This window comes from Lithobates pipiens, unplaced genomic scaffold, assembly GCF_037356315.1.
Source record: "Lithobates pipiens isolate NorthernLeopardFrog02 unplaced genomic scaffold, aLitPip1_a1.2 Scaffold_16, whole genome shotgun sequence".
Taxonomy (NCBI): Eukaryota; Metazoa; Chordata; class Amphibia; order Anura; family Ranidae; genus Lithobates; species Lithobates pipiens.
Window position 1 is genome coordinate 200744489 of NW_027507748.1, and position 14172 is coordinate 200758660.

A 14172-nucleotide genomic window follows, 5' to 3' on the forward strand; every position below is an offset into this window, starting at 1 on the left:
TGTGTATTTCTTATACTGAACTTCTGCCATGATCACTAACATCCAATCAAAACCCAGAAAAGTCCCCACATTACTTCAGCATGCCAAATCATGCTGAAGTGTGGAACAGCCAATCCTTGCAGAGCAGCAGAAGAAAGGAGTGGGAGGGAATTAAATAATGCATGACTCTTAGGCTAGTGCACGAGATATGTAAATCACCTGTCCCTCACAGCAAGGGGGGGGGATTTGACAAAGTTTTTCTCTGTTAAGATTTATCTCACTGGACAATAAAAAATTGCTCAGAGATGAAATAACTCTTTGTGGCAAGACTGGGCTCAAATGATAGGAAATTTTATACTTTACATTATGACCTAAAAAAATAAAAAAATTGGGGTTTACATCCACTTTAACTGGATTATGGTTAACCTTAAGGGCCGGTTCACACTGCAGGCGATGCGAGGCGACACAGACTTGCCTCGCCGCGACCTGCCGCGACCTGAGCGGCAACTTGCAGATGACTTCTGTATAGAAGTCAATGCAAGTCGCCCCGAGGTCGCCCAGAAGTAGTACAGGAACCTTTTTTCTGAGTCGGAGCGACTCGAGTCGCTCCTCTCAGAACGGTTCCATTGTATAGAACGGGGGCGACTTGCGAGAGCGCGGCGAGGCGAGTCGTGTCGCCTCGCCCACAGTGTGAACCGGCTCTAAATGTATAACTAAAAGGAACAACTTTTGTTATTTAGTTATGAATAGAGTGTAGAGAGATTAGAGTATCTGTCAGTTTTTCTTGCTGTCTGTGCCCTCGTTCGGGAGATTCACCCCCTCTATTTGTCCTGATCATTGAAAGTGAAAGTAAAAGAAAATCCCAAATGTTGGGTTGTTCCCAGAAAAGTAATGAGGGGAAAACTTCCAATGGGGACACTAGTTCTGGTGACCTGGGGTCCCCCAAGGAAATCCCTTAATTTGCTGCCATTTTCTTTCACTTCCTGTTTTGCTATGGGACAGGAAGTGAAAGAAAATCTCTGCAATGGGACACAGATGGCGGGAAAAAAAATTGGGGTTATACCCTTTAGTTGTTCTATCCAAAATGAAAAAGAAAAAAAAACAAGTTTTGCCTATAGTTTTACTTTAAACTTATCTGCACCCTTCAAAAATAATTTGTCAAGGCGTGGATCAAAAGGATTTCCTGCACCTCCAGGAAATCTCTCTGGTCCATCAGTGCAAGTGCTGCTTGAGTCAACTACAAGAGGTGGTGGCCATTGAAAAATTTTGTGATTTTATCATAGGTGGCGAGTACTTATCGTAAAAGAGAAATGCTGCAGAAATTCAAAATAGCCCTGTACAAGTTTCAATGTTCTCAGAATGCTGAAACTTACACTAGGGGTTTCTCATGGCTGTGTCGACAGGGGAACATGCTTACTACTCCGTGAACTTGTAATTTTGACTATTTTTTTTAACAAACACAGAAAACCTCATCAATTTTGACATTTGTATTTGTGAAGTTTATGTCAATGCAGGTATTTTGTTTTAAATTTTACTTTTAGGCCCCATTAACATCTCTCTGCTTTTATTGCCATGCATTTCTTCATGTTCTTTAATGCATATTTTACATGTGTATTTTCATGCATTTTCATTGGCTTCAATGAGCAGGAAAATGCAGGTAATGCATGTAAAAATCAGACATGCCTTATTTTTTTTACAAAGTGTGCAGATGTTAATGGCCTCTTTAGAATCAATTTTCAAGAAAAAAATGCACAGGTGTACAGTGCATCCGAAAAGTTTTCACAGCACTTCACTTTTTCCACATTTCGTTGTGTTTCAGCCTCATTCCAAAATGGAAATGACGTGAAATAAGTTTGTTAAAAATCTTCGCAAATATATAAAAATAAAAATCACATGTACATAAGTATTCACAGCCTTTGCTTAAAGTGGTTGTATACCCACATTTTTAACTTTTACCTACAGGAAAGCCTATAATAAGGCTTACCTGTAGGTAAAAAAAATATCTCCTAAACCTGTACGGTTTAGGAGATATTCCCCTCGGTATGCGCCGCTGACTGCAGCGGCGCATGCGCACAAGGGGGTTCTCTCCGTGAAAATCCGGCAGCGCTCGTGCGGCCGGACTGAAATCTCCCGCGCGGGAGTGACGATATCGCGGCTCCGGCCACTCACAGCGCCGGAGCCGCGATACCCGGAAGAAACGCAGAGGGAGCATGTCAGCTCCCTCAGCGTGGATCGGGCCAGATGTCGGGGCCTCGTTCTAAGGTAAGTATTTCATAATGAGCTAGTATGCGGTGCATACTAGCTCATTATGCCTTTTGCTTTGCAGGTTTAAAAAAAAAAAATGTGCAGGTTTACTACCGCTTTAATACTTTGTTGAAGCACCTATTGTACCAATTACAGCCTCAAGTTGTGTTTTTTGTTTTCGTTTTTTTGAGTATGATGCTACAAGCTTGACACATGTATTTTTGAGCAGTTTCTCCCATTCATCTTTGCAAGACCTCTCAAGATCCATCAGGTTGGGTGGAAAGTGTCGGTGCACAGCCTTTTTCAGATCTCTCCAGAGATGTTCAAATTGGGTTCTGGGCTTTGGCTGGGCCACTCAAGGACATTTACAGAGTTGTCCCGTGACTCCTTTGTGATCTTGGCTGTGTGCTTAGGGTCGTTGTCCTGTTGGAAGATTAACCTTTCCTATCTTACAGTTACTGCTGCTAAAAAACATCCCCTCAGCACGATGCTGCCACCACCATGCTTCACTGTAGGATTGGTATGGGCCAGATGAGCAGCAGTGCCTGGTTTCCTACAGGCATGATGCTTGCCATTCAGGCCAAAAAGTTCCAATTTTTGTTTCATCAGCCCAAAGAATTTTGTTTCTCATGGTCCGAGTGTTGTTCAGGTGCCTTTTGGCAAACTCTGGGTGAGCTCTCATGTGCCTTTTACTGAGGAGTGGCTTCCATCTGGCCACTCAACCATATAGGCCTGATTGGTGGAGTGCTGCAGAGGTGGTTGTTCTTCTGGAAGGTTCTGCTCTCTCCACACAGAAATGAACCATTTGTAACATCCCTAAGGCCCTTCTCCCTCGATTGCTCAGTTTGGCCGAGCGGCCTGCTCTAGAAGGGTCCTGGTGGTTCCAAACTTCAATTTATGGATGGTGGAGGCCACTGTGCTCATTGGGACCTTGAATGCTGCAGAAATTTGTCTGTACCCTTCCCCAGAACTGTGCCTTGAAACAATCCTGTCTCGAAGGTCTACAGACAATTCCTTAGACTTCATGGCTTGGTTTGTGCTCTGACATGCACTGTTAACTGTGGGACGTTATATAGACAGGTGTGTGCCTTTCCAAATCATGTCCAATCAACTGAATTTACCACAGGTGGATATCAAGTTGTAGTAACATCTCAAGGATGATCAGTGAAGACAGGATGCACCTGAGCTCAGTTTTGAGTGTCATAGCAAAAGCTTGTGAATACTTCTGTACAGGTGATTTTTTTTTCATACATTCGCAAATATTTCAAACAACCTTCTTTCATGTTGCCATTATGGGGTATTATTTGTAGGATTTTAAGGAAAATAATACAGTTATTCCATTTTGAAATAAGGCTGTAACATAACAAAATGTGTAAAAAGTGAAGCACTGTGAATACTTTCCGGGTGCACTGTATTATGGATGACACATGTGCCTTATTGTTTTTGTATCCAAGAAATGTTGTCTGTATTAGACTTGCTGATCTTTGATGATTTGAAAAAGTAAAAAAAAAAAAAAAAGACTGAACTCTAAATACGGAATTTGTATCATCAGGAGACATAGGCTCAATTCATAAAGCTTTATCACAACATAAAAATCTTTATTTTCAGCCAGGCGACTAATTTTCAAGTGTCAAACTTGAAGGACTTCAAGTTTGAAGTTGGGGGGGAAAAAAAAAGTGTAAATGGGGCATAAATAATAAACATAAGGAAAGTACCCAGTGGGTTTAGACATTGTTGGTAGTCACATACCTGGCAACAGCTTCACTGTATACAAAGCCGGCATCAGCTCGCTTTACGATTTCAAAGCACAAATCAGCTCCATCCATGCTGCATTAATAAAGAAAAAAAAAAAAAAACGAACAGTCAGGAATTTTGCAGGATAAAACTTATGGAAAATAATACCTACCTGCTGAGAATATTTAGTGCTTTGTCACAAGCTGGACAGGCACAGTAAATGATTAACGCAATCTATCCAAAAGCTAAAAATGATTTGGCTAATGTGGCAACACATTACACTGTAACTTCCAATTGTTATTCATCTTCTATTTTTACTGCAATTCATTTCAACAAAACACACAGATATAATATGCGCTGACAGGACGTTATCTGAAGCAATCAAATCCCTTTAGTGAAGGAGGAAAGACAAGAAAAAAAAAATTAAATTCAGACAACGGCTTTGGAAAAAGAACAGACCAGAGCCTATTACTATGACTCTATGGGGTGTTCAGGATTGTAAGAGCAGACACAATAACCAACTAAGCAAGCAGATGATGGCTTTTTAACTTTAGATAAAAATAAAAATATTTTAACTCTCGAATAACATACAAAACCATTATTCATGTGTATATTGTGATATTTGTGGGGAATTTACTCAAGTGTAGCGTTTTCCGAGTTCAAACCAGCCAGGCTTTTCAGGGCTTGATAGCCCAGTTTTATTTGGGGAGAAACTAAAATCTCAAAAGCAACTTCAGTGTTACTCTCACAGAGGTTTCCAACACCATTTCAAAACACATAAGCAAATAGCAATGTGCCTCCTGGCCTCTTCCCGTTGTGCTGATGCTCGGGTCTCAAGCTTCAGTCTTTTGTCTGGTCCCCCAGACTGATTCACAACACCCCTGTGCTCACAAACACTCTGTGCTTCTATTAGGCTCTTTCTTGCAGCTTCCTGCTGCTCTGGCCCACTCTCCCGGGCCTCAGGGTAGGGGGACCTCCTGTCTCCAGGGTGGACTGTGAACCACTGCTAGGTCCTTTATTATCCACTTCACCTCCAGAAGATTTAACCAGGCCATTTTTAGTGATACAACACTGTTATTTTAACTGACAATTGCACGGCCGTGCGACGTTGTACCTAAATAAAATTTATGTCCTTTTTTCCCCACAAATAGAGCTTTCTTTTGGTGGTATTTGATCACCTCTGCAGTCTTTATTTTTTGCGCTATAAAACAAAAAAAAGAACAATTTTGAAAAAAAATATATTTTTTTTCCTTTCTGCTATAATACATATCTGTATCATATCAATGCTCTAAAACACATCCAATAATATATATAAAAAAAAAGGAATTTCTTCATTAATTTAGGTCAATATGTATTCTGCTACATATTTTTGGTAAAAAAATTTCCAGTAAGCATATACTGATTGGTTCGTGCAAAAGTTATAGTGTATACAAACCATGGGATATTTTTTATTTTTCCACTAGTAATGTCGGTGATCAGCGACTTATAGCAGGACTGCAATATTGTGACATACAAATTAGACACTTTTTTGGGGACCACTGACATTCCAGTGATCAGTGCTAAAAAATTTGCACTGTCACTGTACTGATAATGGCAAGGCAGGGGGTTATCAGGAGCGATCAAAGGGTTAAATGTGTGCCAAGCTGGTGATTCAGTGTAGTGGGGAAGATGCTTTTACTAGTGAAAGGCATGGATCAGCGTTTACAGAAACACAGGATCCATGCCTTCTGTACTGACAGAACAGTAATCTGAATTGTTTACATAGGCAGACTGCCGTTCTGTCAGTGGAATGATCAGCCGGCAGACATCGGGTCTGCTGTAGCTGCTGATCAGCTCCCGCTGTGTGAAATCATAGCAGCAGCGCGCTCGATACCCAGAAGTGCAGAATCACAAAAAAAATATTATAAATAGAGATAGAGATATATATATATATATTTTACAGATGCCCTGTAACAATAAATGTGCTATGGGGGCGGTCAGCAACCGGTTATAAGGGCTGTTCACACCGGCACTCTCAGCTTCCTGGTTTCTAGTAAGGCCTGAACACAAGGTTAGACGTTTCTTCCCTCTCAAAGCCTCTGGACCCAAAAACCCAAGGAGAACTGAACACCCAATTTTCTCTGCTCAGAACAGATATTCTGGAGGCCCTCAATCTGTACCTGAGAGAACCCTGTGTGTCATTTACCCAAGACCTAGGGACTAGCACTGTTAAAATATCTATAGACTGTAATAAATGTGAGTTAGGGACCTTAGATTGTAAGGTCCCTTCGAGGGCAAGGACTGATGTGAATCTATATGTAAAGTGCTGCATAAATTAACAGCGCTATATAAAGAACCTGTAATAAAATTAAAAAATAAACATATACAATTTTTTTTATTTGTATTAGGCACCAGTTCCTAGTCTACCAAAACAGATAGAAGCCACACATGTATCTATCACCTGTACACAACAAATGCATTTTCTGGTCTGAACTAATATCCAGGATTTGTTAATCTGTCATTGTATGTTGTCATAATATCGTCAACTATATTGCTTGGGGGATTGGTTCAGGCAACAAACAGCTGGTTCTTTACTGCAATGGCAATTAGCATGTAAAATTACATTTTGTAAACACCTGTTGGTCTTAGGCTTCATGTACATGGGACGTTTTTACCACCTCTCCTTAACGATTTAACTTGACAGCTAGTAACCCATGTTTAAAACGTCCGTTTTTTTCGAGTTTACATGCTGCGTTTGCGCTTAGAAATGTTTGGGTTTAGGTTTTTTCAAAATAGCCAAAAATGAAAAACACCTGTAAGTGAAATATGGCTAAACGCGAGCTACCGCGTTTAGCCACGTCTGGCGTCTGAAACTTCAGTGTCTGAACTCATTTTTTTGCCTTCAAAGATAAGCTTCTAAACGCAACTGTCTAAAAACGACATTAAAACTAACCTGTGTACATGTACACATAAGATAACATGGATGATAGACTATGGATACGTTCAGGGACAGTTGGAAAAAAGCATCCAACTGCCTCTGAACGTCCATTTCCCAGCAGCAGTGTACATGAGGCCCAAGTTGTTGGAAGTGGTGTATAGTCAGTCAAAAAATAAAGGGCCCTACGTTGTCTCTTTGGCTGTTTTTTTAAGCTTACCTGTTTGATAACTGCCAATCCATGGGCAGAACTATTGCACATTGGCTACTTCTTAAATTCTAATAAAAATGATTGAAACAGAAAAAAATAAGGGCCCGTTCACACTATGTGCAGTGACTGGAGCTCTGCACCTGATTTAATGCCATTGATTGCAGGGTCGCATTGCATTCTGTGCGCCCCACAATGCCAGTGCAGATATACTGCATTTTTCTGCAGCGCATCAGATGGCACCACAGGTCACAGAAGTGTATCATATCCCACTGCTGGGCAGAGGCTTAAATGAAGTGGAAATTTGTGCACTTTCAAAGTTTAAAGGGTAACTGAATGTCATTAAAAAAAAGATGACATTTAATAGGATTTTTATAACCTCTTACCTTTAAAATCCTTTTCTTGGAGTACATCATCTGACACAGAGCCTTAAGTAATTACTTAATGGGTTATAGGCCACCTTCAGGTGATGGACACTGGTATACCCAATACAGGAAGTTCCCTCCCCTATATAACCCCTCCACCTTCCAGGAGTACAGTTTTTGTAGCAAAGCAATATACTTAAATCCCAAAAGAGGGGCGGGACCTCTGTGTCCCATGATGTACACCAAGGAAAGGATTTTACAGGTAAGCGGTTATAAAAATCCTATTTTATCGTACATCATGGGACACAGAGCCTTAAGTAATTACTTAATAGTACTGGTGCAATGGATAGTCACCGATCTGTGATCCAAACGGGTCACCCCATTCGGATCGGCACGCGCCGCGATTCGCAGTCTCGGCCTTAGGAAAGGCCGCAGCTTCGGCCTAGTTCCAAAGCGGCGGCCATCTTGGTGCATCCGTCAGTGTTTACAATGTGATCACTCCGTCAAATGACGGAACAATCACTTGTTAACAAACCGGCATCATGACGACGCTGGTTCCTCTCTCCCCTCGGTGTACAGATCTGTACAGTGGAGGGGAGAGATCGGATGGCAGCAGCGCTGTGGGCTGCATTTATAGAGCCCACAGCGCTGCTCTGTGACAAGTGCAGTCACAGCCATCCCTCCAAACACTGCAATACCCTACCAATACTCTATTACAGTGGGGGAGATGTATATTACAGTGGGGGCTATATGGTGGTGGAATTTTCACATGTTTTTGCAAATTCAATTATTATTTGCTGATCCGAAAAATGATCCTAACCCTGACTCTGATCCGAGGAACGATCCGATTCATGAGTTTTTTGATCCGTTGCACCCCTACTTAATAGGATGTCCCATAGCAATGCTATTTGAGGGGAGGGAGACACAATCCGGAGGGTTCCCTCAGACATGAGGACCTATACTGCTGCTTGCAGCACACTGCGCCCGAAGGCGATAATCCTCATACCTCTTTACATCAACCTGAAAAAAAAAATGTGAATGTATTCACTGAAGACCAAGTTGCGGCCTTACAGATCTGAGCCATGGATGCCTGATGACGCACTGCCCAAGAAGCACTAACCACCCTGGTAGAGTGCACCTTAACTTGAAAATCATAAATCATAAATTTGAATTATAACTTGCAGAATCCACTTAGCAACAGTGGATTTCGACACTGCCTGTCCTTTCTTAGGACCCTCTAGCAGAATAAATAAGACATCGGTCTTAGAAATTTGAGCAGTTGCCTTTAAGTAGATTTTCACTGCTCTCACTACATAAAGACAATGTAGGGAGCTTCTCTTCCCTGGAACATGGTTTTGTAAAAAACGATGGCAGGACAATATCTTGGTTCAGGTGGAAACCCGAGACCACTTTTGGTAAAAAACCTGGATGAGGGCGCAACAACTCTCTGTCCTCATGAAAAAACAAATATGGCTCTTTAAAAGAGCTTGGTGGGTGGAGTCAGACTCCCCGCCCACCTCTACACTCCCCTTGCCAATATGCATATTCTCCTGTGTATTTCTTGCACTGAACCTTCTGCTATGATCACCGACATCCAGTGAAAAGACAGGAAAGTAACCCCATGACTTCAGCATACCCAATCATGCTGATGTGGGAAAGTGCAGCAGCTGATTAATAATTACAAAACCACTTCCATACAGATTCATTTCAATATGGACACAGACAAACTACTATTTCTCCAGAATCACAAAAGGTAGAAATATGCAACGTTTGTTAAAATCCTTGCAATGCACATAGCTCACCCAGAGGGGAATGTTTTTCTCAAGAAAAGTGAAGTTACACGTTAAAAAAAAAAAAAAAAAAAAATGTAAACATGATGTGTTGAAACAATGCATCATCTGGAGAAACAGACACCAGCCTGCATGCTAAAATAGAATGTTTTAGCATGCAGGTAGTGTGAATGGACCCTAAAGTATTGTAGTAATATATTTACGCATAAATATGTGACATGAATTCATCAGAACCAAACATAGGTCAAATGAAGATTAACACAACAGCGATACTGTAAAACCAGCACAAAGCTGAATTTCTGTCCTGTTACTACAAAGACTATTGTCATCTGACCTTTAAAAAAAAAAAAATGTTGTAAATCTCAGAAATGAAATATGAACAAAGCATATTCCTCCATAGTGTGTACTTGTCTCAATTAAGAGCACTAAGTATCATTTTGGTCTACTGCTTTATTCTTCTGCCATCAGCATAAATCACTTCTGACAAGTTTTTTCCGACAGATAGAAAAATGGTTACAGGGGAGGGAGCTTGAGCTGATTGACAGCCTCAGTTCTCTTCCCTCCAATCAGCTCTCAGAGGTCTCCTCACTGAGCTCTGCAGAGTAACTTCAACTATAAGCCCTCTTTTTCTGACAGCTATGACCAGCTTTATAAATGCTGTACTTTTAACAGATATAAAGCATACAGAAGACCACAGCTAAACAGGTACAACTTATGTAGGAGGGTTTGTTTCATCTGTGTATCATCTGTGGCCAGTTACTTCCCCCGGGTATATGTAGGGGGTTCACAACCAATTTAAAGCAAGCTTATCCTGTGGCCATTTTTTGAACCACCAAATCATTGTTTAACTGGGTTTTCTGAGCCTAATGCCCCAAAGTAATGCTCAACTATAAATTCCCAAGATTACAAAATGGCCACCACCATCTTGGTTCCTGGTTGGAGAAGGATGAGATGTAAGCCATCATTTACAGCCAGCTGTCGATTGCTGCATTGTGGGCATTTTCTTCTTTCTGTAGTAGTCATGTGCCTTGATCAAATCTACAGTATGCCGAGCAGTTCCTTGACGAGGCAATGAATACAGTCTTGCCTTTTAGGGAGATCACGCTCTTGTCTTACCTTTATGGAGGGAGCAGCTGGAGGGCATGGTGCCATCTCAACCAGCAACTTGGCAGAAAGTCAGTATTTGCTATAAACTAACAGATGTTGCTTCTCAGCTTCAATATCACACATGGAACAAGTGAGACATCGCTTGAGATGTAGGTTTCCCACTGATCATTAGGTCATTTTTATGTAACAGGTTCTCTTCAAAGAGCCTATATCCATTTCAATTTTTTTTTTTAAAGAGATCTGGTTTATTTAATTGTATCTACTGTGTGCTAATGTTTTAACACACTTATGATGAGTGATCTTTCACAATGCACCAAAGGAAGGTGACCCCTATTGGTCCTTCCTTTGCTGGAGATGAAATAGAGATGTTTAATTATACAGTATCTTCTCATGATTTGCAAAGCTCTTCAAATTGGTCACAGACATCCTGAAATAAAAAAGTCACTGGTGATCTAATATAACAAATCCATTGAGAGATAAAAAGAAAGAATCAAAAAGACAAGAGACTACAAGTGCCCCCAAATGTGACCTTTTGGTAAAGGCTGGCTACCCTAGAGGAAGCCCCATTGACCGTCCTTACTATTGAAAATCTCTATGAAACCAGGCTGATACTTCTTGCAAAAATGACAAGAGAAAAGGCCCCGTTAACCACACAAATTCTGCGTCAATTGGAATTAAAGGCATAGTTCACCTTGATCAAAAACCTGCTGATATAGATAAGGGGCATATCTGTAGACAAAAACAAGCTGTGCAGCTTTGACCAAAAATTGCCTACCCTTGCTATATAGTGGGGAAAATGATTATATGATCACCTGCAGATTTTGCAAGCTTGCCCACTTACAAAGAAATGAAGGGTCTATAATTGTTAACCTAGTTGTATTTTAAATGATAGAGATAGAACTTTTAACCAAAAATCTAGAACACACACATAAAACAAATGCTATAAATTAAGATGCAGTTCAGTGAGTAAAATAAGTATTTGCTCCCCAAACAAAATGCAATTTAGTACTTTTGGTGGAGAAGCCCGTGTTGGCAAGCAGAGGTAAGACGTTTCTTGTAGTCGGTGATCAGGTGTGTACACATCTCAGGAGGGATTTCGGCCCACTTTTCTTTACAGATGATCTCTAAATCCTTACGGTTTCTTGGCTGTCGCTTAGCAACTTGAAGTTTCAGCTCCCTCCACGCATTTTTTATAGGATTAAGGTCTGAGGACTGGCTGGGCTACTCCAGGACCTTAATGTGCTTCTTTTTGAGCCACTCCTTTGTTTTTTGGTGGTATGTTTTGGGTCATTGTCGTGCTAGAAGACGCTTCTACAACCCATCTTCATTGTTCTGGCTGAGGAAAAAAAGTTCTCATCCAAGATTTTACAATACATAGCCCTGTCCATTGGCCCCGCAGCAAAGTCGGCCTGCACCTTTAGCAGAGAAACAGCCCCAAAGCATCATGTTTACACCTCCATGCTTGACTGTAAGGATGGTGTTCTTGGGGGTCATAATCAGCATTTTTATGTTCCTCCAAAAACAGCAAATCAAGTTCATGCCAAAGAGCTCAATTTTGCTCTCATCTGACCACAGCACTTCTCCCAATCCTTCTCTGAATCATTTAGATGTCCATTGGCATGACTGTACATGTGCTTTTACTGGGGAGGACTATGCTGACTATGACTCTAAGAACATCATCCCTACAGTCATGCACGAAGGTGGAAACACAATGCTTTGGGGTTGTTTCTCTGCTAAGGTACACACCGACTGTCACATTGAGGGGCCAATGGACAGGACCATGTATTGTAAAATCTTGGATAAGAACCTTCTTCCCTCAGCCAGAACACTGTAGATGGGTCTTTCAGCATGACAATAACCCAGAACATACTAACGCAACAAATGAGTGGCTCAAGAAGAAGCATATTAAAGTCATGGAGTGGACTATCCAGCCTCCAGACCTTAATCACATAGAAAATATGTGGAGGGAGCTGAAGGTTCAAGTTACCAAATGCCAGTCTTGAAACCTTAATGACTTAAAGAGGAGCTGAAAAGAGGAGTGGGAGCAGACTTCTTCCCACTGAACCCTACAACAGGGAATTTTTCCTTGCACCAACGATGAAGAACTATTCCTTCCGATGCCAAAAAAGGAGCCCTAGTCCTTCTGACACCAATAATGGCCTACTATTCCTTCCACTTACATCCACAGTGGGGCACGATTTCTCCCACTGATTGAAAATAATTGGGGACTATTCCTCCCACTGACACTGAAAATGGGACACTTCTCCAAACTTGCCACATTAAGGGGCCAATGGATGAGGCCATGTATTGTAAAATCTTGGATGAGAACCATCTTCCCTCAGCCAGAACACTGAAGATGGGTCATGGATGGGTCCTTTCAGCAGACAATGACCTACAACATACTGCCAAGGAAACAAAGGAATGGCTCAAGAAGCACATTAGGATCATGGAGTGGCCTAGCCAGTCTCCAGACCGTAATACTATATATTTATGAAGGGAGCTGAAACTGAGTTTCCAAGCGACAGCCAAGAAACCTTAAGGATTTAGAGACTATGTGTAAAGAGTGGACCGAAAGCCCTCCTGAGAGGTGTACAAACCTGGTAACCAACTACAAGAAACGTCTTACCCTCTGTGCTTGCCAACAAGGGTTTCTCCACCAAGTCATGTTTTGTTTGGGGACCAAATACTTATTTTACTCACTGAACTGAAACTCAATTTATAACATCTGTATTGTGTTTTTTCTGGATTTATCATTTAAAAATATACCCAATCATGTATAGACCCTTCATTTCTTTGTAAGTGGGCAAAATTACAAAACCTGCAGGGGATAAAATAATTATTCTCCCTTCCTGTAGGTGTAGGCCATTTACCTCATGACGCCTGACTGAAAAACTCCCAGACAAAGCATCCCCCCCCCCCATCCTGCTTTGCAGCTAAGAAACTCACAGCTTTTATGGTTAACCTTTATTGTCACAGGATATTTTTCTCCACTTCACACCCCCTCACATGCGCATTCTCTCCCCTGATGCAGCAAATCTGAGCTCAGCCTGTGATGGTTGGGGTGCACAATAATGGCTGTCAGTCTTAGGGCCAAATTCACACCAGTGCGTTGATCTGCATTTTAGCACAGCTGTAAAACACAGATCAACGGAAGGACATCTGAAAAACGAATTTCAACGTGTCCTATTCACATCAGAACACTGTGCATTAGGGGTGCTGAATATAATCGATAGCATCGCAATTCAGCTGTCCACGATTCTGCATCAATGCTAGGACCGGTCTAATTGGTGGGTGACATCATCCCGGCTTGCCCTGCCTCTCCTGGGGGAGCACTCCCAGTGTACTCTACTTACAGGTATTAAACCAACTATCTCATTGAATTCCATCTTACAGTACATTAAAAGTGCCCCACTGTACATGCTTTTTAAAAGATATGTAGCTACATCCCGCATTTCAGAGTGCCCCTCTGTGCTCATATGACTGCCCAGCCCACCGCCCTTCTCCAGATCTGACAGCTCCAGCAGACGGGGCTGAGAATCCCCTGTTGGCGTCAGCCTGGATGAGAGAGGAGAGCGGCCAGCTGGGCAGTCACATGAGCACCAGTCAGTTTAAGACAGTTAAACACCTGTAAGAATACATATGAGTTTGTACTCTACTTACAACTGGCTCCATGCTGGGAGTTCAGCTCGGCTTCCCTGTTCACGCCGGCCTTCCACTGTTTTAACTCCTAGTGTGTTGGAATGTGCAAACAGGGAAGCCGAGCTGAACTGCCAGCATGGAGCCAGTACGGTGAACTTCACAGGACTGTTTGTCAGCTGCAGATTCCATCAC

General features: G+C 41.7%; 1 protein-coding gene across 15 annotated transcripts in view; it reads right to left on the minus strand.

Annotated features, from left to right (window-relative positions):
* Window positions 1–14172, minus strand: part of CASK (calcium/calmodulin dependent serine protein kinase) — a 486621-nt gene that overhangs the window by 320566 nt on the left and 151883 nt on the right. For all 15 annotated transcript variants that reach the window (XM_077480904.1, XM_077480896.1, XM_077480902.1 and 12 more), the window contains exon 4: window positions 3973–4050. In XM_077480904.1, coding sequence (XP_077337030.1) covers window positions 3973–4050 — 78 coding nt within the window. The remainder of the gene's footprint in view (window positions 1–3972; window positions 4051–14172) is intronic.